Source organism: Erpetoichthys calabaricus, chromosome 10, assembly GCF_900747795.2.
Source record: "Erpetoichthys calabaricus chromosome 10, fErpCal1.3, whole genome shotgun sequence".
Classification (NCBI taxonomy): domain Eukaryota; kingdom Metazoa; phylum Chordata; class Cladistia; order Polypteriformes; family Polypteridae; genus Erpetoichthys; species Erpetoichthys calabaricus.
This window is the reverse complement of record NC_041403.2, coordinates 10,641,063-10,664,845: the sequence shown is the minus strand read 5'-3', so window position 1 is coordinate 10,664,845 and position 23,783 is coordinate 10,641,063. Positions and strand designations below refer to the sequence as shown.

The window sequence follows — 23,783 nt, the reverse complement described above, 5'->3', positions numbered from 1 at the left end:
CTTTTACTAAGGAGTGGCTTCCGTCTGGCCACTCTACCATACAGGCCTGATTGGTGGATTGCTGCAGAGATGGTTGTCCTTCTGGAAGGTTCTCCTCTCTCCACAGAGGACCTCTGGAGCTCTGACAGAGTGACCATTGGGTTCTTGGTCACCTCCCTGACTAAGGCCCTTCTCCCCAGATCACTCAGTTTAGATGGCTGGCCAGCTCTAGGAAGAATCCTGGTGGTTTCGAACTTCTTCCACTTACGGATGATGGAGGCCACTGTGCTCATTGGGACCTTCAAAGCAGCAGAAAGTTTTCTATAACCTTCCCCAGATTTGTGCCTCGAGACAATCCTGTCTCAGAGGTCTACAGACAATTCCTTTGACTTCATGCTTGGTTTGTGCTCTGACATGAACTGTCAACTGTGGGACCTTATATAGACAGGTGTGTGCCTTTCCAAATCATGTCCAGTCAACTGAATTTACCACAGGTGGACTCCAATGAAGCTGCAGAAACATCTCAAGGATGATCAGCAGAAACAGGATGCACCTGAGCTCAATGTTGAGCTTCATGGCAAAGGCTGTGAATACTTATGTACACGGGATTTCTCAGTTTTTTTTATTTTTAATAAATTTACAAAAACCTCAAGTAAACTTTTTTCATGTTGTCATTATGGGGTGTTGTGTGTAGAATTCTGAGAAAAAAATGAATTTAATCCATTTTGGAATAAGGCTGTAACATAACAAAATGTGGAAAAAGTGATGCGCTGTGAATACTTTCTGGATGCACTGTATATAGAGAAACAGTAATAATTTTTCACATATAATTAATTATTCCTAAGCACCAACTAGACAAGAATATAGTATAGACGCACTGATAAGCCATGTTCTGATTATTAGTTTAATATCATTACACTGCGAAAACCTGAACCAGTGTAGTGTACAAGTGATAGGTGGGGATGTTTTCCACGCAGAGCAAGAACGCATTTGGATTGATAACGAAACTAAATTATAAATTGTAAATGAGTTTTGTTTATCTTCCTAGAAATTATTATCGATGTCATGTTTAGGTTTATTTTTGTTTTTGCCTCATAAATTTCAACTGCTGTGTCTGATGCCGTCACAGAAGGACAGTCTGAAAATTATTTTTGAAGCGTTTGTGGATCAAAATCAGAGAATTTTACTTTTGTCATTCATGAGTGATATTTTTCCAAACCCTGCTGCTTTACACACTTATTGTACTGAGCCTTTTGGGCAATAATGCCGCCCCCAAAAATGTGCCACCCGTGGCGGACTGCCCCCCTCCGCCCACCCCTAGCTACGCTACTGGACAACCTTGTTCAGGACAAAGCGGGTTAGAAAATGACTGACAACGATAATTACATTTTGTCGTGTGGAAGATGAATGTTCTCTTCGTTCTCTTGTACTAATCCATGTCTGAGAAGATAACCAGAAGTAAGCTTTACGAAAGCATACATTATGTAAAAGCATGCTTTGATGAGCAAACAGAAAAATATTTGTCCAAGGGACTCAAGGTCTAAGCATTCCACACATGAGTCTGCATTGTCCCGTTTCCTCTATTTACATCTGAACGCCATAACAAAGGGGCCAAGAAGTAACGTCGCACAAGGGGCGTTGAACTTGTGGTGAAGATAGAAGAAGGAACTCTGGGGTCTGAGATAATACTTGGCTCAAGGATTGTGTAAAATAAAAGTGTCGACTGTTGCATTCCATAATGATATTAAATCACGCGTTCTAGGGGTATAAAACTTTGCCCCACCCGACAGATGGGGTTCAGAAGAGCCCTGACGCTGTCAAGTAATATTGATTGCCTGCTTTCTGAAACTCTGCTCATTGTGACGCTGAAGAATAAAGCTGCTATATAACCACACCTGCTGTCTTGTCTGAGTCTTCGTCCGCAGTTGACAGATTTAAGTGTCGGGCGGCATGGTGGCACAGTGGGTAGCACTGCTGCCTCTCAGTTAGGAGACCCAGGTTCACTTCCCGGGTGCGTGGAGTTTGCATGTTCTCCCCGTGTCTGCGTGGGTTTCCTCCCACAGTCCAAAGACATGCAGGTTAGGTGCATTGGCGATCCTAAACTGGCCTTAATGTGTGCTTGGTGTGTGTGCCCTGCGGTGGGCTGGCGCCCTGCTCAGGGTTTGTTTCCTGCCTTGTGCCCTGTGTTGGCTGGGATTGGCTCCAGTACACCCCCGTGACCCTGTAGTTAGGATATAGCGGGTTGGATAATGGATGGATATACATATAAAATCCAACATCTGTCTGTATGTCTGTCTGCTTTCACGAGAGAACTACTTCACAGATTTAGATCGTTTTTTTTTTTCTTTTCTAGAATTTTCTAGAATTTGCTTGAACATTCCGGTTGATTTTGCAACTTCTCTCATCGTGCTAAGAATTATAGTTCAATTGCAGCATTGATTTAGATCGGGTTTTTTTTTCTAGAATTTTCTAGAATTTGCTTGAACATTCCGGTTGATTTTGCAACTTCTCTCATCGTGCTAAGAATTATAGTTCAATTGCAGTATTGATTTAGATCGTTTTTTTTTTTTTCTAGAATTTTCTAGAATTTGCTTGAACATTCCGGTTGATTTTGCAACTTCTCTCATCGCGCTAAGAATTATAGTTCAGTTGCAGCATTGATTTATTTGTGCTAATCCGAGAAATAGGGTTAAGGCCGAGGGGAGGGGAGTCGCTCTACCTGTCGCCACGTGTTGGAGCGCACCATGCCTCCACTTAGCTAGCAATACCTGTTGGTTTACTCCTCAAATATCCATCCCCATATCCGAGTATACATTGGCGCCCTGCCCGGGTTTTGTTTCCTGCCTTGCGCCCTGTGTTGGCTGAGATTGGCTAGTTAAGATATGGCGGGTTGGATAATGGATGGATGGAATTTAAGCGTCAAATTTCAACAAAATCATTCTACTGGAAAGCGAGGTATTTGATGCAAACAGACAGACGTGACGATGACAGCAGGCACTTGTCACACAAATGGTACAAACGTGTATGTAACACCTGCACGACAAGTCAACGTCCATCTTTTATAAACGTATCCACTCTTTAGAAGCTGGTAGTGTGGAAGGCTGTCTGTCTGGCTTGTCCGGGATGATCTCTATCCCTGAGTGACCATTTGGAGGTGGGAGGAGTACAGGGGACTTGCAGGTTCCCCCTGGTGTGGCATGACAATCGCACACCTACAGTTGAAGTCCGAAGTTTCCATACACTGAGGGGGAATTCTGTCAAACTCACTTTATAAGCCGTCCGCAGATTTTATACTAACAAACTATAAATCTGGGAAATCATTGAAGATGTCTGCTTTGTGCAGGCACAAGTCATTTTTACTAACGGGGTTCACAGACCTCCGAGTATTTCACTTTTTATTGACCATATTGCAATTCCAGGGGGTCACACGTTTTCAGATTTTTTAAAATATTTGGTTGCATTTCCTTTAAATTGTTTAACTTAAGCCAAATGTTTTGGTCACCTTCCAGAAGATTCTTACACTAACTTGCTGGAATTTTGTGCCATTCCTCCTGACTGAACTGGTGTAACCGAGACAGGTTCGTAGGCCTCCTCTCTCGTACACACGCTTTTGTGGTCAGGGCTTTGTGATGGCCACTCCAATACCTTGACCTTGTTGTCCTTAAGCCATTTTGCCATAGCTTTAGAGGTCTGCTTGGGGTCCTTGTCCGTCTGGAAGACCCATTTGCGCCTGAGCTTCAACGTCCTTGCTGAGCTGCAGTGTATCTCCATCATTTTCCTTTCTCATGATACCATCTATTTTGTGAAGTGCACCAGTCCCTCCTGCAGCAAAGACCCCCATAACACACTTGACGGTTGCAATGTTGTTGTTTGGCTTGCAGGCCTCGTCCTTTTTCCTCCAAACATAATGATGGTCATTATGGCCAAACAGTTTGATCTTGGAATCATCAGCCCAGAGGACTTTTCTCCAGAAGCTCAGATCTTTGCCCCCATGTGACATTGCAGACTGCATTCTGGCTTTTTGATGGCGGCTTTGGAGTAGTGGCTTTTTCGTCACTGAGTAGCCGTTCAGGCGATGTCGATGTCGGACTCATTGTACTGTGGATATCGAGACTTGTCTACCTCTAGCAGCTTCATGAGGTCCTCTGCTGTTGTTCTGGGATTGATTTGCACTTTTCATGCCAAAGTCTGTTCTTCTCTAGGAGACACAATGCGTGAGTGGTGTGACGGCTGGGTGGTCCCATGGTGTTTATACTTGTGTATTACCGTTTGTACAGATGAACGTGGAACCTTCAGGCGTTTGGAAATTGTTCAAAAGGGTAAACCTGATTTGTGGAGGTCCACCATTTTGTTTTCTGAAGTCTTGGCTGATTTCTTTTGAGTTTCCCTCATTATGTGAAGCAAAGAGGCAGTGAGTTTGATGGTCGGCCTTAACACACATCCACCTGTTGACTCCAGTGAGGCTAACTGGCTATTAGAAGCTCATTGTCTGATGGCCTAAAGGCTTGACATCATTTTCTGGAATCTTCCATTTAAAGGCACAGTTAACAAAGTGTATGGAAACTTATGACTCCCAGGAATTGTGATATGGTCAAGAAAAAGTGAAATACTCGGAGCTCTGTGTGCTTGGTGTGTGTGTCCTGCGGTGGGCTGGCACCCTGCCCAGGGTTTGTTTCCTGCCTTGCGCCATGTGTTGGCTGGGCATGGCTCCAGGAGACCCCCGTGACCCTGTGTTAGGGTATAGCAGGTTGGATACTGACTTACTGACCCTGAGGTCTGTGAACATTGTTAGCAAAATGACTTTTGCCTGCACAAAGTAGACATCTTAAACGATGTGCCAAATTTATAGTTTGTTAGCATAAAATCTGCAGAGGGCTTGTAAAGTGAGTTTGAAAGAATTCAGCCTCAGTGTATGGAAACTTCCAACTTCGACTGCAGCCTTCCAGGTTGACCTTTTTGTCTTGTTTTTTTGAAGGCGGGCTTTGCAGCAGAAGGAGCCGAATCTGGAACACCATTTACGGAAATCAACCTACAAGAAAAGGTAAGTGAGGCACTGCCAGCGTAAAGGCCTCAGAAGAGGCAGAGCAGAGCAGCCAAGAGCACTGCAGGTCAGAATGACGCGGCCTACTCTGATGGACCTAAGCAGTTAAATGTCTTTAGCTTCGAGCAGGGGAGGCGGCGTGGGACCCCAATTCAAGTCTTCACAATTCTCAAATACATCAACAGATGAAGTAGATTCAGACAAATTCTTTCAGTTAAATAGAGAATCGCGTACTGGAGGACACCAGCCTGAAATAAAGTGTAATCGCTTTAAGACTGACGGCGGGAAGCACTTCAAGGAGTACTCCACTCAAAAACGATATCATGCTTAAACGTTAGTTACACCCTGTGTGCTTAATAGTGACGGCTGAGAGAAAATGTTAATGTCATGTTTTCAGGCAGAAAGGAGGTTAAGAAATTTTACGATTCAATGGTTATGGTAGGAGACTACTGTATATACTCGAATATAAGCTGAGTTTTTCAGCACTCAAAATGTACTGTTACGACCAAAAAGTTCGCCAAACTTTTGAATCTGTTCACGACCACACACTCGGTGTACGAACAAGCCAGTTTCCCTTTCGGTTTGTACGCGCCGATGATTTCCGCACGTGTTCAGTCACTCCCTGTGCAGCGAGAGAGAGAGAGAGACACACACACACATACAAAAGAGAGAGAGACACGTGCGCGCGCATGCGCAAGTGACACACACACGTACGTACGTACGTACGTGCGAGAGAGACACACACACACGTGCGCACGTGCGAGAGAGACACACACACGTGCGCACGTGCGAGAGAGACACACACGTGCGCACGTGCGAGAGAGAGAGACACACACGTGCGCACGTGCGAGAGAGAGAGACACACACGTGCGAGAGAGAGACACACACACGTGCGAGAGAGAGACACACACACACGTGCGCACACACGAGAGAGACACACACACACACACGTGCACACACACGAGAGAGAGAGACACACACACACGTGTGCATGTGCACGACAGAGAGAGAGAGAGAGCGCACGAGCGAGCGAGAGAGATACCGTATTGTTTTTATTGACCCTCTTCTCCACTTACAGAGCTAGTTTACTGTTTTTCTTTGAAATAAATACTCAAAAACATTTAACCTACTGATGCCTCAATTAATGTACGGTAATTTTATTGGCATTTATTTTGATTATTGAAACTTACCAGTAGCAGCTGCATTTCCCACCCTAGGCATATATTCGAGTCAATAAGTTTTTCCAGTTTTTGTAGGTAAAACTAGGTACCTCGGCTTATATTCAGGTCGGCTTATACTCGAGTATATACGGTAATTCATAATAATAATAATACATTTTATTTATAATTTATTTGATTTATATAATTCAGCACAAGAGCAAACAACATCAAAACATCCGTTAAACAAATGGGATATCGGACATGTGGATTATACGACACCAGTAATGCGAGATTTTTTAAATGGTTTCATGAAATGAGGTTTTAAAAAACTTAGTGCCACGATGGACCTCAATCTCATCACACCCAGCATACCAGCCTCCACTCTTTCTTCCACAGGGTGTTGTTGCCTGTGGGAATTTGTGTCCATTCTGCCATTTGTGAGTTCAGGTACCCTGACTGACAATCGGCATTCCAGTTTATTCCAAAGGTGTTCAATAGAATTGAGGTCAGAGCTTTGTGAAGGCCCCTCATGTTCCTCTAAGGCATTATGGACCAGGCTTAGTGCACAGTCATGCTGGATCACAGAAGGACTGTCAACAAACTGGGCACATTCTTCTCAAATGTCGCGTTACCAGTACCCTTGACTGGACCCCAAACCTGGCCATTATCTCAACTTCATCAGATTTCACAGTAGGCACTGTGTGGTCCAGAAAGTAGTGTTAGCCTGGCACCCACCAAACCCAGATTAGTCCATCGGCCTACCACAGTGGTGGGCAATGTCGGTCCTGGAGAGCCACAGTGGTTGACAGGTTTTCATTCCAACCCAACTGTTTAATTAGAAACCAATCCTCGCCAATGTCAGACCTTATATAATTTTATGGCTTGTTAGTCTGCAATGTGAGGTTCTTATATTGTAGATTTTTTTCCTTTCCAAGGATATCATCCAAATGATTTGAAGCCTAAAATGGATCTTTTTCAGTCTGTCACATTTTTCTATTAAGTTTTTTATTACCATATACAGTATATTCACAATGGGGTGGCACAGTGGGTAGCGCTGCTGCCTCACAGTTAGGAGACCTGTGGGTTCGCTTCCCGGGTCCTCCCTGTGTGGAGTTTGCATGTTCTCCCCGTGTCTGCGTGGGTTTCCTCCCACAGTCCAAAGACATGCAGGTTAAACGCATTGGCGATTCTAAATTGTATGCTTGGTGTGTGTGTGTGTGTGTGTGTGTGTGCCTTGCGGTGGGCTGGTGCTCTGCCCAGGGTTTGTTTCCTTGCCTTGCGCCCTTTGTTGGCTGGGATTGGCTCCAGCAAACCCCCGTGACCCTATAGTTAGGATATAGCAGATTGGATAATGGGTGGATGGATATATATTCACATATAAGTTGGGTCCTGAAACCCGAAAAATCAAAAATAAAATTAGACCCCGACTTGTACGTCCGTTCAAAAATGCAACACTTATTTTTCTTTTATCTTTTTATATCTTCTCCAATCTCTCATAAGTTTCTCAGACACATCAAATTTTTTTGTAGCAGCACAGTTACCAATTTCTTTCGCCACTTCAATGACTTTTAATTTAAAACCAGCTTCACTTTTTCTTCTGATCGAACACTCCATCGTAGATAAGGGATGCTCTTACGATAAAGGTGTATGAGGGTGTGAGATACAAAAAACACAAAACAGTACAAACGTCCCTTCGGAATAGTTTGGGTATTACCATGTGGTCACGTAGGCACAATACATAGAAAAGAAAAGGCCGTGTGCTCCGTGGTTACACACTCGGGTGGGCGGGCATCAGCGTATCATAATCTCTTAGATCAGGGGTCCTCAATCACGGTCCTGGAGGGCCGCAGTGACTGCAGGTTTTTGCTCCAACCCAATTGCTTAATAAGAGGCCCTTATTGCTCAAGTAACACTTCTGCATCACTTTAGTTGTCTCGCTCGTTAAGATTTTGAACCCTTATTGCTTATTTTAGTCTTAATTGTTCCTTATTAGCAATAACATGAAAATGACAAAAGAGAGCAGCATTTCTCCATTTAGCTTGTTACCATTTACACCTCTGTGTGTATTTATCATGCACTGTTGGGTTTAATTAAACACAGATAGGCAGACATGTTTAAAGTCACCATCACACGTTTATTTACACTACTATTTACAAGTCTTAAGTGCCACACAACCCCAAACTCCCCCCAAAGTCCAGGCCTCTCTTCAGACTGCCTCCTGTCTCTCTTCACAGACTTCGTCCTTCTTCCACCCAACTCCAGCCATCCTGTGAAGGGAGGCGGCCCCTTTTATGAGCACCCAGATGTGCTCCAGGTGTGCTCCGGCAATCTCCCACCGACACGCCCCAGTGTGGCAGAAGTGCCGGCTGCGTACCCGGAAGCACTCCGGGTGTCCCCACTCGTCTTCTCCCCCCCAGCACTTCCTGGTGTGGCGGAAGCGCTGGGGTCCAGGGTTCTCCAGGCATGGGTGCGCCCCCTGGTGGTGACCACGGGCCCCTACAGGCCCCTACAAAAGAACCAGGGCGGTCGACCCCTCGTGGTCTGGAGGAGGCGTGAGCCCTCCTCCGGTCTTCCTGGGTGTCCCGGCTGGGTGCCACAATACTTGGAAGGAAAGTGAAGAGAACAAAGTGAAGGACTGAGAATTACTCCTCCATTTTAGCCTTCAAATCATTTGGATGAGATCCTTAGAAAGGGGAAGAAAATCTGGGATATGAGAATGAGCTGACATACTGTAGCTGACCGTATTGTGGTGACGTGTTAGGATTGGTATATAAAGGAGAGACCTGGGGCCTCATGTATAAACGGTGCGTACGCACAGAAATGTTGCGTACGAACCTTTCCACGCTCAAATCGCGATGTATAAAACCTAAACTTGGCGTAAAGCCACGCACATTTCCACGGTAACTCATTCCTTGGCGTACGCAATTTATCCGCCCGGTTTTGCAGACTGGCGGCACCCAGTGTCAAAGCAGTGCTACTGTTCCTGTGTGGTTACCCTTTCTTAGATCCACATCCACGGCGGCGGCTTTATCAAATACACTGAAATTAACCGCATATCGTTCATAAATTTAATGCATCTGATTGTAATTAACCTGTAACAATATAATGGTCCACAGAATGGTCAAACTACTGTTCCTGTGTGCTCATCCTTTCTTTCTTAGCTCCACATTCCTGACGCGACTTTATAAATACACTGAAATTAACTGCATATTGTTTATTAGTGTAATACATCTGATTGTAATTAACCTGTAGCAATATAATGGGCCAGGGAATAGCCATAGTATTCCAAATACCAGAACTGCTTTAGCGTTGTTACGCTCACTGCATCTTGTTCTTCTTTTTGCTGTTCCCGTTAAGGGTTGCCACTGCGGATCATCTTTTTCCATATTACTCTCACTGCACCACTCGGAGTATTTATATCACTGTATCTGAGTGTGAATCACAGCAGCAGATGATCGGAAAGAGAATTATCGGTATACAGTTTCAAGTACACACTACCTCAACCACGGCAAAAAGCGTCAAACCCTTTCCTGTACGGACCTCGCGTTTCAGAAACAGTTTCATCCCAAGAACTATAAACGCACTCAATCACCTCACTGTAAACTTGCACTACAGTTATAATATTGCACAACCTGCGCTACTTTATAAAGCGCGTAAGATGACAATATCATTTTTAAGATGAAATGCAGCAAAATATGTTGCTTATAGTATACAGATAAAACTTTAACTTCATTTAAATAATCTGTATTGCTAATAATTAAACATGTGAGGACACGGTGCCGCAGCGCTAGCTAGTTCACGGATAGCTCCTGCCTTGCGCTGTATTCTTGCTGGTGCTGACGCGACACTGGAAGGATAGACGAATAGAATAATTAAACATGTACTACGAAGATATTTCAATGTTCCTTAAAAGTTTTGAAGAATCGGCGTTCTAAGCTTACAAATGGCTTCACGTCTATTACAGAGCTGATTGTGTGGCGATTGGAGAAAGAAAAGTATGGACAGGAATTGGAGGTTAGTACGTTTGAAAGAGACAGTACTTCTGTAATAAATTATTTCATCGAAGGTCACACATGGTGCAACAAGCCTCTTGCGTGAGATATGAACAATCACTGCGCCACCGTGTTCCCATGTTTAATAACATGCTTTCATTCCTATCATCATGAAAATGATATCACGTATACATCTCAGTATTTTAATTATTCAGAGAGCTGTAATATCACGAATGTAATGCATTCTGTGTCCTGTCGGAGAAAGAGAAAGAACGGAAGCACGTAGTGATTCACACACATAGAGCACATAGAAGATCAAACACAGAAAAAAGCATTTAACATGCTACTTGAGAAACTACGGTAGTAAAATAAACGATTTTAAGAAATTTCGAGATTAAAGTTGACATTTCGTGCTTTTTTCCCACTGTGTGCCTATGTTTTTTGTTTGTTCCCTAATACGCTTTCATATGACACTCAGACGGTGGGCTACAACTCGCCTTTTCACAGCGACTTTGATATGTGATTTCTTTTTTATTTCGGGCACTGTGCGACTTTGTGAATTTGATTATACCACTGTTTAAACCAACAAATAGTACGTTTTTCCTTTGCCTCCACTTGGTATTCGCTGAAATTCTTATATTTTCCCCTGTGCTTTTCACATTGTCTTTTCTCAGAAGGCTATTTATATTGATTTGCATATTCAAAGAGGCGTAATTCTGGGAGGAGTTGGGGCGGGACAGAAGGCGCGTGCACGTGCGTTACTTTTCACGCAAATCGGGATTTATGTAGTGGAAGAACGTGAAAGTATGCGTGCGCACAGATTCCTGCATCTGGATTTTTCTGTGCGTACGCACAATCCCGCTTTTGTGCTTACGCCATGTTATAGTGTGAGTTCTACGCACGGCGTTATACATGAGGCCCCAGGTGATAAATTTGACCGTGGATTCTGAAAGCATACGGTCCGTGGCCAGATGGTTGAGCAATGTGGGCGCCCATTGAAGCGAAAGCTAAAGCAGAGTTGTATTCCCTGATATGATCACAGTAATTTTGTGACAGCGGGTTCTTGCCAGTCAAGAGGTTTTGTAATAAAAGAGGAGGTTGGGATAGCTCTGTCTTGCGAGCGTGCGTATCCCATGGTCAGGCAACCTGGTGGATTATATATAGAAAAGCAGCTGGAACTGCAAAGAACAATGAAAAGGCAACGTGGCTCAGAGGTGCATGTGGACTGTAGCAGAGACGAAAGCGACTGAGGCGTGGTTTGGTGAGGTTTTGCGTGCTAGGGGTGGACTCGGGGGAAGGGTTAGAGTTGGCGGGCGGGGCTCTGTCGTGCATATCCCATGGTCTTAGAGTTGGCGGGCGGGGCTTTGTGAGTTGGCGGGCGTGGCTCTGTCGTGCATATCCCATGGTCTTAGAGTTGGCGGGCGGGGATTCTGTGAGTTGGTGGGCGTGGCTCTGTCGTGCATATCCCATGGTCTCTGTCTTGCGTGCCATGGTCGGCTGCTTAGTGAATTGTTGGTGGGCGGGGCTCTGTCTTGCGTGCGTCTTGCTTGCCATGGACTTAGTGAATTATATATATAGATTCTTGATAGTATTTAAGTTCATATGTCAATGCTTCCTCATGAATCAATATCTTAATTAATCAAGGTAAAGCAAAACGTGTTATATCAGCTGGCTTTGAGCAATATGAGAATTTAAAGTTTAATTAATAAGGCTTTAGCACTGTGCTTGCAGACTTAGGGCCACTTGCCTGTTTCCAGCTCAAGCAGCTTAGCTCTTATCAGTGAAGCTGCATGCTGCTCTTACCAGTACAGCTGCCTGTGATTTGACTCTTACTGGATATGCTGGTGCAACAAGCAAATATTAAGTGAACAATTCAGTTTCTTATTTGTGGGTTACCCTGGTTCCAACTTAATGATGAGGACTAATCAATTAAAAGGCCACCAATTTTTATTAGATCAAGATTAGGAATGTGAGAAATGTAAAACATAATGAGGTGATGGTCATCTTTGGGCCAGGGGGCAAGTACGACCTCTGAGTCCTAATGATTGTTATGAAAAGATTAATGATTATTCGGGGAAAGGAGTTTACAAGATGAGGTAATAGGTACAGCATGAGGTCATTATTACGACGATAACATGGAAAGTGAATGATGTGGAGTGGAGAAGTGGAGTCGCGCCCAAACCACCGGGCTCATTCCATTAACTGTGACGGGCTTTATGTGCTCTGCAGTTGTTTCTTATGTTGTGCAATAAAGTTTAACTTCTGACTGTTTTTCTGAAGATTCTGCTCGTTTTTCCTGAAGATTTCTCCACAACAGATGGAAGTTAAAGTTAGTGGTTAGTATGGTTACCGTGTAGGATAAATGGTTAAGGTTAGGGTTTGGTGTGGTTAGCGTGTTAGTCAATTTGATTCGTGATGACCTATAAACGTTTATTAGCAAAGTGCTGGTCTAGCCAGGCGGTGATGTCACTTCTGACAAGAAAATGCTGGTGTAGACCTGCAGTGACGTATGGTTCTGTGACCCTGCAGGTCAATACGTCTCCATCCTGCTGCCATCTCTAATGAACATGCACCGAGCTGTATGCTCCGTTTCTAAAAGAAATCGTGATTCATCAGACCAGGCCGTCTCTTCCATTGCTCCATGGTCCAGTTCTGATGCTCACATGCCTACAGTTGTGCTTGAAAGTTTGTGAACCCTTTAGAATTTTCTATATTTCTGCATGAATATGACCTAAAACATCATCAGATTTTCACTCAAGTCCTAAAAGTAGATAAAGAGAAACCAGTTAAACAAATGAGACAAAAATATTATATTTGGTCATTTATTTATTAAGGAAAACGATCGAATATTACATATTTGTGAGTGGCAAAAGTATGTGAACCTTTGCTTTCAGTATCTGGTGTGACCCCCCTTTGCAGCAATAACTGCAACTAAACGTTTCTAGTGACTGTTGATCAGTCCTACACACCAGCTTGGAGGAATTTTCGCTCATTCCTCTGTACAGAACAGCTTCAACTCTGGGATGTTGGTGGGTTTCCTCACATTAACTGCTCTCTTCAGGTCCTTCCACAACATTTCAATTGGATTAAGGTCAGGACTTTGACTTGGCCATTAAAACATTAACTTTATTCTTCTTTAACCATTCTTTGGTAGAACAATTTGTGTGCTTAGGGTCATTGTCTTACTGCATGACCCACCTTCTCTTGAGATTCAGTTCATGGACAGATGTCCTGACATTTTCCTTTAGAATTCTCTGATATAATTCAGAATTCATTGTTCCATCGATGAAGGCAAGCCGTCCTGGCCCAGATGCAGCAAAACAGGCCCAAACCATGATACTACCACCACCATGTTTCACAGATGGGATAAGGTTCTTATGCTGGAATGCAGTGTTTTCCTTTCTCCAAACATAATGCTTTTCATTTAAACCAAAAAGTTCTATTTTGGTCTCATCCATCCACAAAACATTCTTCCAATAGCCTTCTGGTTTGTCCACGTGATCTTTAGCAAACTGCAGACGAGCAGCAATGTTATTTTTTTGGAGAGCACTGGCTTTCTCCTTGCAACCCTGCCATGCACACCATTGTTGTTCAGTGATCACCTGATGGTGGACTCATGAACATGAACATTAGCCAATGTGAGAGAGGCTTTCAGTTGCTTAGAAGTTACCCTGGGGTCCTTTGTGACCTCGCCGACTATTACACGCCTCGCTCTTGAAGTGATCTTTGTTGGTCGACCACTCCTGGGGAGGGTAACAATGGTCTTGAATTTCCTCCATTTGTACACAATCTGTCTGACTGTGGATTGGTGGAGTCCAAACTCTTTAGAGATGGTTTTGTAACCTTTTCCAGCCTGATGAGCATCAACAACTCTTTTTGTGAGGTCCTCAGAAATCTCCTTTGTTCATGCCATGATACACTTCCACAAACACGTGTTGTGAAGAGCAGACTTTGATAGATCCTGTTCTTTAGATAACACAGGGTGCCCACTCACACCTGATTGTCATCCCATTGATGGAAAACACCAGACTCGAATTTCACCTTCAAACTAACTGATAATCCTAGAGGTTCACATACTTTTGCCACTCACAAATATGTAATATTCCATCATTTTCCTCAATAAATAAATGACCAAGTATAATATTTTTGTCTCATTTGTTTAACTGGTTTCTCTTTATCTACTTTTAGGACTTGAGTGAAAATCTGATGAGGTTTTAGGTCATATTTATGCAGAAATATAGAAAATTCTAAAGGGTTCACAAACTTTCAAGCACAACTGTTATTGTAGGCACTTCAGGCGGTGGACAGAGGTCAGCATGGCCACTCTGACCAGACAAGCAGTGACGCTCTTTGTGTTCTGACACTTTGCTCTCTTGCTCCACTAGCTCTTCTATGGGATTTGGGCAGACAGGCTAGCCTTCTCTCCCCACATGCATCAATGAGCCTTGGGTGCCCCGGACCCTGTCGCCAATTCACCTTCTTGGTCAACTTTTGGTAGTTGCTAATCACTGCACAGGTCTGCCATCTTGCAGATGCTCTGACCCACTCGCCTAGTCATCACAATTCATTCCTTGTCCAAGTCGCTCAAATCCTTGCGTTTGCCCATTTTTGTAGCTTCCAACATGTCACCTTCAAGAAATGGCTGTTCCATTGCTGCCTATACTATCCCACCCCTTGACAGGTGCCATTTTAATGAGATGATCAATGGTATTCACTTCGTCTGGCAGTGCTTTTAATGTTGTGGCTCATCAGTGTATTTTGGATAAATTAAGTGGATAGGGTGGAGGAGACTATTGGGCTGCTTGGCTTGTTCTCATCACAATTGGTCAAACATTCCAGTTTGATTAGACCACACTATCACTTTAAGACTTGAATGGCTACCTGAGAACTTCATGGAGTGTTTTCTCCCTTTCACTTAAATTTTACCTCAATGTCCCAAGGATTCATTTCTAATGAAAGATGAAGGTTTTTATTACTAGAATCTATTTTACTCATTGTATTTATTTTCCCCGTGTATTTCTTTTAACCAGGATTGGAATGACTATGACGAGAAGATTAGCGAATCAGTGGGCATCTATGAAGTGACGCACCAGTTTATCAAATGCTAGAAGCACTTGGAGCAGCGCTGCCCCCATCAGTTCAGACACATTAGTGCCACCGCCTTCCTGTTGATGGGACCCACCCTGCTGGGGAGGATCGTAGCTGTGGGAGTTGTCAAGTAATCTACTATTATGGGCGAAACCCTACGGAAGGAAGACCACCTGGGCCTTACAAAACATACAGAGCAGGAAAAAAAAACCCTGGACCAGGGTTATGGACCAGGCCTCTGAAAATGAGGGCAAATAAAAGGATTTATTTTGTGCATTATTGAGATTTCCTGTGATGTTTTCATAAGGTTCTTAATCGTGTTTGTGTAGAGAGTACACTGAAGTTCTTCCTTCTGTGTGCCAATCAACATGCAACACGTCTCCACTTGGTGGCGCCATCATTAGTGAGTGGAACTACCGGACCTTGAAACGTGCGTCTTCCTTAGCTAAAAGAACAACATGGGCATCGTCATCTTCTGTTTGGTCTCAGTCATCTCCGCATACTTCCAGAAGCAATCTTAACATTGTCACTACTGGGGCTGTGTTTCTTGAATTAGTTTATAAGGCACAGCACAACACTACAGTTAAAGGAATAGAGAGAAGGGAGGTTGGGAGCATGGAGTACTGCACCCTAACATTACATTCTTTAGGTTACTTGCTCCGTGTAGTTTGTAGTGGTGCCTGAGAACATTTTGTTTTTATGCATAATGGACAGAAAAACGTTTATGGCATGATACAAGTCACCAATGACCAGCTGCACGATGGAAAACATTGTGAAAAACATCCATGAGGAAAAAGGTAAATCTCAAGTTTCTCATGTCACATGATCCACATGTTAGTCATCCAGTTGTTTGCTAAGTTTGTGCAATATGTGTGCATTCTTTGCTAAACTATTGTTAAACAGATGTTTCTGGAGAAATCGGAGTACATCAGGGCGGCACGGTGGCGCAGTGGTAGTACTGCTGCCTCGCAGTCAAGAGACCTGAGGTTCGCTTCCCGGGTCCTCCCTGTGTGGAGTTTGCATGTTCTCCCCGTGTCTGCGAGGGTTTCCTCCCACAGTCCAAAGACATGCAGGTTACAGTGCATCCAGAAAGTACTCACAGCACATCACTTTTTCCACATTTTGTTATGTTAGCCTTATTCCAAAATGGATTAAATTCATTTTTTCCTCAGAATTCTACACACAACACCCCACACCTGTCCTTGGCCAGTTTCGCCCATTCCTCTTTGCAGCACCTCTCAAGCTCCATCAGGTTGGATGGGAAGCGTCGGTGCACAGCCATTTTAAGATCTCTCCAGAGATGTTCAATCGGATTCAAGTCTGGGCTCTGGCTGGGCCACTCAAGGACATTCACAGAGTTGTCCTGAAGCCACTCCTTTGATATCTTGGCTGTGTGCTTAGGGTCGTTGTCCTGCTGAAAGATGAACCGTCGCCCCAGTCTGAGGTCAAGAGCGCTCTGGAGCAGGTTTTCATCCAGGATGTCTCTGTACATTGCTGCAGTCATCTTTCCCTTTATCCTGACTAGTCTCCCAGTCCTGCCGCGGAAAAACATCCCCACAGCGTGATGCTGCCACCACCATGCTTCACTGTAGGGATGGTATTGGCCTGGTGATGAGCGGTGCCTGGTTTCCTCCAAACGTGACGCCTGGCATTCGCACCAAAGAGTTCAATCTTTGTCTCATCAGACCAGAGAATTTTCTTTCTCATGGTCTGAGAGTCCTTCAGGTGCCTTTTGGCAAACTCCAGGCAGACTGCCATGTGCCTTTTACTAAGGAGTGGCTTCCGTCTGGCCACTCTACCATACAGGCCTGATTGGTGGATTGCTGCAGAGATGGTTGTCCTTCTGGAAGGTTCTCCTCTCTCCACAGAGGACCTCTGGAGCTCTGACAGAGTGACCATCGGGTTCTTGGTCACCTCCCTGACTAGGGCCCTTCTCCCCCGATCGCTCAGTTTAGATGGCCGGCCAGCTCTAGGAAGAGTCCTGGTGGTTTTGAACTTCTTCCACTTACGGATGATGGAGGCCACTGTGCTCATTGGGACCTTCAAAGCAGCAGAAATGTTTCTGTAACCTTCCCCAGATTTGTACCTCGAGACAATCCTGTCTCGGAGGTCTACAGACAATTCCTTTGACTTCATGCTTGGTCTGTGCTCTGACATGAACTGTCAACTGTGGGACCTTCTATAGACAGGTGTGTGCCTTTCCAAATCATGTCCAATCAACTGAATTTACCACAGGTGGACTCTAATGAAGCTGCAGAAACATCTCAAGGATGATCAGGGGAAACAGGATGCACCTGAGATCAATTTTGAGCTTCATGGCAAAGGCTGTGAATACTTATGTACATGTGCTTTCTCAATTTTTAATAAATTTGCAAAAACCTCAAGTAAGCTTTTTTCACGTTGTCATTATGGGGTGTTGTGTGTAGAATTCTGAGGAAAAAAATGAATTTAATCCATTTTGGAATAAGGCTGTAACATAACAAAAAGTGATGCGCTGGGAATACTTTCAGGATGCACTGTAGGTGGATTGGCGATTCTAAATTGGCCCTAGTGTGTGCTTGGTGTGTTTGTTGGTGTCCTGCGGTGGGTTGGCACCCTGCCCGGGATTGGTTCCTGCCTTGTGCCCTGTGTTGGCTGGGATTGGCTCCAGCAGACCCCCGTGACCCTGTGTTCGGATTCAGCAGGTTGGGAAATGGATGGATGGAGTACATCATAAACAAGCAAGTAAAGTCCAATGGGATTGAGTTTTTGAAGTGAAGACCCGCCTCTCCCCATCACTCCTTGGTCAAAAGTCCTGTCTTCAAAATAAAGGCGCAATTCCTTCTGAAGGGAATCCACAAATTCCTACTTGTGGACTATTTTGGTTTTCCAGAGTTATTTATTTAACAGTATTTTGGGAAAAATACATGCATTTTGCTAGTGTGAGTATACCACTGGATGATTTCATTTGTGGATTATGTGACACAAACTAAACTTACGATTTTTTTCTCACGGATGTTTCTGATAATGAGTGCTGTCACTCAGTGTTGGCCACCATTGGATCTCGCGTTCAATCAGAAACTTGGTAATCTTATGTTTTTATGGAGAATGGATATACATTTTTATCGCTACAGACTACATGGGGTGAGTAACATATAAAAAAAATATGATTTTTGGGTGGAATATTAATTTAAAGGCAGCATTCAAGAAGCCTGGTGATGGACTGACATCCCATTTAGGGCGACTGTCACCCAGCTCCCAATGCTGCTTCCTCTGGCTTGACAGTCGTGTGTAACCGTAAGTGCACCATTTTCTTTTTTAACATATCAAGCTAGTCTCGCCTTCATACATTTCTGCAGTTCAACACGTGTCCTGCATAGCGCCTGTCCTTCAAAAGTAGCCCACACCTGACCCGTCTCAAGTTGGTTAATTTACAGAGCAGCCCCCCTTCCTCTCCTTTCTATCCAAACACTGCGGTGGTCCGTCTCATCAGGGGTCTTCCTTCCTTCTGCACACAAAACTGCTTGATACTAACCAGTGAGGCTTCAAGGAGGGCCGAGACGTCTCTGCCAGTCAGTCAGTCTCTTCTCAAACCGCTATATCTTAACACAGGGTCACAGGGGTCTACTGGAGCCAATCCCAGCCAACACAGGGTACAAGGCAGGAACAAATCCCCAGGCAGGGTGCCAGCTCACTGCAGGGCAGACACACTAACCGGAGGACACCCACGCAGACACGGGGAGAACATGCAAACTCCACACCCGGGAAGCGAACCCTAACTGCGAGGCAGCTGCGCTACCGTGCTGCCCACCGTGTAATGTAACTATGGATAACCAAAATGCAGATGGAGCACCTTGAGTATGGAAAGGTGCTATATAAATTAATTTTTTTATTATTAATATTAATCCAGGAAGGAAAGGTGACATAGAATTGTTACATTTGTGTTTATGTGGGATCCAAATAGGGTGTTCACCTACTGTAAGTGCTTACTTTGAAAGAAATGAAAGATGCTGTTTATAAGCCCTTATTGAGTACTGAGAAAAGCGCTATATAAATGTAATGAATTATTATTATTATTATTGAGCAGCAGTCACTTCAAAAAGGAGAACTACCTGAGGACTGGAAAGCTGCAACTGTGACTCCAATCTTCAAGAAGGGAGAGAAAATGAATGCTAGTAATTACAGACCAAGAACTCTCACTTCTGTGGCATGCAAAATTATGGAAACTATAATTAGAAATAAATTCAAATATTACCTAAATGAAAATAATATTCTAAATAACAGCCAACAAGGGTTTATGAATAGAAGGTCCTGCCAAACCCAACTTTTAGATTTTGTTTTGAAGAAGAAACCTGAATAGCTGATAGACGACATAATTCACCTTGATTTTTAAAAAGCATTTCATACACCAAAGACTAATTCTGAAACTCAAAGCTGTGGGCATCAGAGGTGACCTACAAAACTGGAGCTCTATATTTGGTAAAGCAGCAGGAGACAAAGGGTAGAAATAAGAGAAGGGGTCTGTCCTCGGCCCCTTCAAGTTATTAAAGACATGGATTCAGGTGTTGTTAGTAAACTTGTCAAATTCACAGAGGACCCTAAAACTGTAGGGATGGCAAATACTGAAGAGGCAGCAGAGAGAAATCAGAAGACCTGGGCAAGCTTCAGAACTGGGCAAACACTCGGAAAACAAAGTTTAATGTAGAAAAGTGCAAAGTGCTACATGTGGGCAAAAGGAACATCAATCTCTATCTATAATCTTCATTTGGATCTTGATCTTTGTTTGTCCGCGAATTCATGTTCAACCGACACGGTATCCTTCAATAAAGGCGCGCACGAAAAGGCGAGCTTCAAAAGGGCGACCTCAATTGGGCGCATCAAATAAAGGCAAACGCAACAAAATTATTACAGAAAATTTATTAGCCAAAGGCAATGATTGAACGTATAAAAAGGCGAAAGCAAGAATATCAAAACATCCAATTAATTAATGCATGAACTTCTAAGCGAGACAAACATTTTCCAATCCTATATTCAGTGCATTTCCAGATGTGTTTCCCGTTGATAGTTTTCTCCTTTCTGAATGTGTAGCCTTCACATATTCCAGAGCCATTTGAACTAAATTATCTACGAACGCCTTTATTCGCCGCGCTCAATTGAGCTCGCCTTTTTGTGCACGCCCTTATTGAATAGAGCATATAAGTCGGACACACTTCTGTGATTTTCCATCAGTCGGCGTTTGGAGTTCAAGAAAGAAGCATTGGTTCTTCCTTACTCTTTGGATTGCCACAAAGCAACCTGCAAGATTGTAATTTTGTTTCCCTTATAAAAAATCATAATGCTGTGCGACGAAGGGCCCAGTTCACAACTGACAGCCACGTTTAAACAGGGAGCCCTTCACAGACAACTTTAACATGCGCTGCGTAGTTGGGCACACATGGCTAGTTATAAATACAAGACGGGAGCCGCTGTCCTACAGGAAGCAACCTCTGAAAATGATTTAGGTATTTTATGTTGACACAACATTTTCAATGACTAAGCAATGCACAGAAGTGATTGAAAAGGCAAATAAAATGTCAGGTCATATCATAAAAACTGTTGAATTTAAGCCAAGGGATGTTACACTCAAACTATGTACATGTGTGCAGTTCTGGTCACCACACTAACAAGAAAGACAACGCAGCACTTGAAGCTGTGCAGAGGAGAGCAACCAGGTGCATCATGGGACTAAAGGACATGTCCTACTGTAACTGAGTTAAGAGAATTAAACCTGTTTAGTCTCAGCACAGAAAACTGCATGGGGGGCTTAATCCAGGTCTTTATCCAGGAAAAGGAAATCCGAGCACATCACCCCAGTCTTAATGTCACTACACTGGTTACCTGTGCCATTTAGAATTGACTTTAAAATACTGCTGATGGTTTACAAAGCCTTAAATAATCTGCTCCATCTTATACAGTATCTCAGTATGTCTCTCACCTTACACTCCAAATCGTAACCTTAGATGAGGGTCTGCTTAGAATTCCAAGAACTAAACTTAAAAGAAGTGGTGAGGCGGCCTTCTGCTGTTATGCACCTCAAATCTGGAACAGCCGACTGATAGGAATTCATCAGCCTAATACAGTGGAGCACTTTAAAAAAATGATAAAAACACATTACTGTAACATGGCTTTCTCAGAGCTTCATTTGAGTTTAATCCTCATACTCTGTCTTCCTCTTCGTCTTTCAACTGCTCCTGTTAGGGGTTGCCACAGCGGATCATCTTCTTCCATATCTTTCTGTTCTTGTCATCTTTCTCTGTCACACCCATCACCTGCATGTCCTCTCTCACCACATCCATAAACCTTCTCTTAGGCCTTCCTCTTCCCTGGCAGCTCTTTCCTTAGCATCCTTCTCCCAGTATACCCAGCATCTCTCCTCTGCACAAGACTAAGCCAACGCAATCTCGCCTCTCTGACTTTGTCTCCCAACCGTCCAACTTGAGCTGACCCTCTAATGTCCTCATTTCTAATCCTGTCCATCCTCGTCACCCCCAATGCAAATCTTAGCATCTTTAACTCTGCCACCTCCAGCTCTGTCTCCTGCTTTCTGGTCAGTGCCACCATCTCCAACCCATATAACATAGCTGGTCTTGCTACTGTCCTGTAGACCTTCCCTATCACTCTTGCTGGTCCCCGTCTGTCACAAATTACTCCTGACACTCTTCTCCACCCATTCCACCCTGCCTGCACTCTCTTCTTCACTTCTCTTCCACAATCCCCATTACTCTGTACTGTTCATCCCAAGTATTTAAACTCATCCACCTTCGCCAGCTCTACTCCCTCATCCTCACCATTCCACTGACCTCCCTCTCATTTACACACATGTATTCTGTCTTGGTGATCCTACTGACATGGGCGGGACAGTGGCACGGTGGTAGCGCTGCTGCCTCGCAGTTAGGAGACCTGGGTTCGCTTCCCCGGTCCTCCCTGCGTGGAGTTTGCATGTTCTCCCCGTGTCTGTATGGGTTTCCTCCGGGTGCTCCGGTTTCCTCCCACAGTCCAAAGACATGCAGGTTAGGTCAATTGGCCCTTGTGTGTGCTTGGTGTGTGGGTGTGTGTGTGTGTGTGTCCTGCGGTGGGTTGGCGCCCTGCCCGGGATTAGTTCCCTGCCTTGCACCCTGTGTTGGCTGGGACTGGCTCCAGCAGAACCCCGTGACCTTGTGTTCGGATTCAGCGGGTTAGAAAATGGATGGATGGTCCTACTGACCTTTATTCCCCTCCTCTCTAGAGCATATCTCTATCTCTCCAGGGTCTCCTCAACCTGTTCCCTACTCTCTCTACAGATCACAATGTCATCAGCAAACATCACAGTCCACGGGGACTCCTGTCTAATCTCGTCTGTCAACCTGTCCATCACCATTGCAAATAAGAAAGAGCTCAGAGCCAATCCCTGACATAATCCCACCTCCGTCACTCCCACCTCAGACCGCACCCCTGTCACACTTCCCTTGTACATATCCTGTACAACTCTTATGTACTTCTCTGCCACTCCCGACTTCCTCATACAATACCACAACTCCTCTCAGTCACCCTGTCATATGCTTTCTCCAGGTCCACAAAGACACAATGCAACTCCTTCTGGCCTTCTCTAAACTTCTCCGATAAACATCCTCAGAGCAAACATCACATCTGTGGTGCTCTTTCTTGGCATGACACCACACTGCTGCTCACTAATCATCACCTCACTTCTTAACTGAGCTTCCACTACTCCTTCCCATAACTTCATGCTGTGGCTCATGAATTTTATCCCCCTGTAGTTACTACAGTCCTGCACATCCCCCTTATTCTTAAATATCGGCACCAGTACACTTCTTCTCCACTCCTCAGGCATCCTCTCACTTTCCAAGATTCCATTAAACAATCTGGTTAATCCTGATACTCTGTATATGCATTTAATTATCAATATCATTCCTGGTGGCTCCACAATCAGTACTAACCTGTACTTTCACTTCTGTTCTTTTTCTGGTTTTCTGTGGTGCTGATCTGTGCCACCACCACCTGATCAGAGCACTGTGCAGTCCTTACATTGATGGGTTGAAGGCCAGATGTCCACTTGACCATCATCATCAAGTTCTTCCATGTGAAGCTTGAAAATCATGAGGACTGTTTGAGGTCATTGATGTTTGGTAGAATGCCTAGAGGGGGCTGGGTGGTCTTGTGGCCTTGGCACCCCTGCAGATTTTGTTTGTTTTTTTGTTTTTTCTGTCCTCCCTGACCATCGGACCTTAGTTTTATTCTGTTAATTTTCTTCATCCCGTAAAGCACTTTGAGCTCCATCATTTGTATGAAAATGTGCTCTAGGAATAAATGTTGTTGTTGTTTAAAATCCTCAAAGGTATCGATAAAGTAGTCCCAGCAACATTCTTCCAGCTTAACAGTGAATCATTGAGGACATCAGTGGAAATGAAAGGGAAGAGCATTTAGGACTAAAGCCGGGAAGCACTTCTTTACCCAAAGAGTTGTGGGACTCTGGAACAAACTACCAAGACATGGAGTTGAAGAAGAAAA

General features: G+C 44.1%; 1 protein-coding gene across 1 annotated transcript in view; it reads left to right on the top strand.

Moving 5' to 3' along the window:
* czib (CXXC motif containing zinc binding protein) overlaps nucleotides 1-15,539 on the top strand; it is a 48,329-nt gene extending 32,790 nt beyond the window's left edge. The window contains exons 7-8 of the mRNA XM_028810871.2: nucleotides 4,955-5,020; nucleotides 15,203-15,539. Coding sequence (XP_028666704.2) covers nucleotides 4,955-5,020; nucleotides 15,203-15,280 — 144 coding nt within the window. The 3' untranslated portion in view covers nucleotides 15,281-15,539. The remainder of the gene's footprint in view (nucleotides 1-4,954; nucleotides 5,021-15,202) is intronic.
* The last annotated feature ends 8,244 nt before the right edge of the window (nucleotides 15,540-23,783 follow it).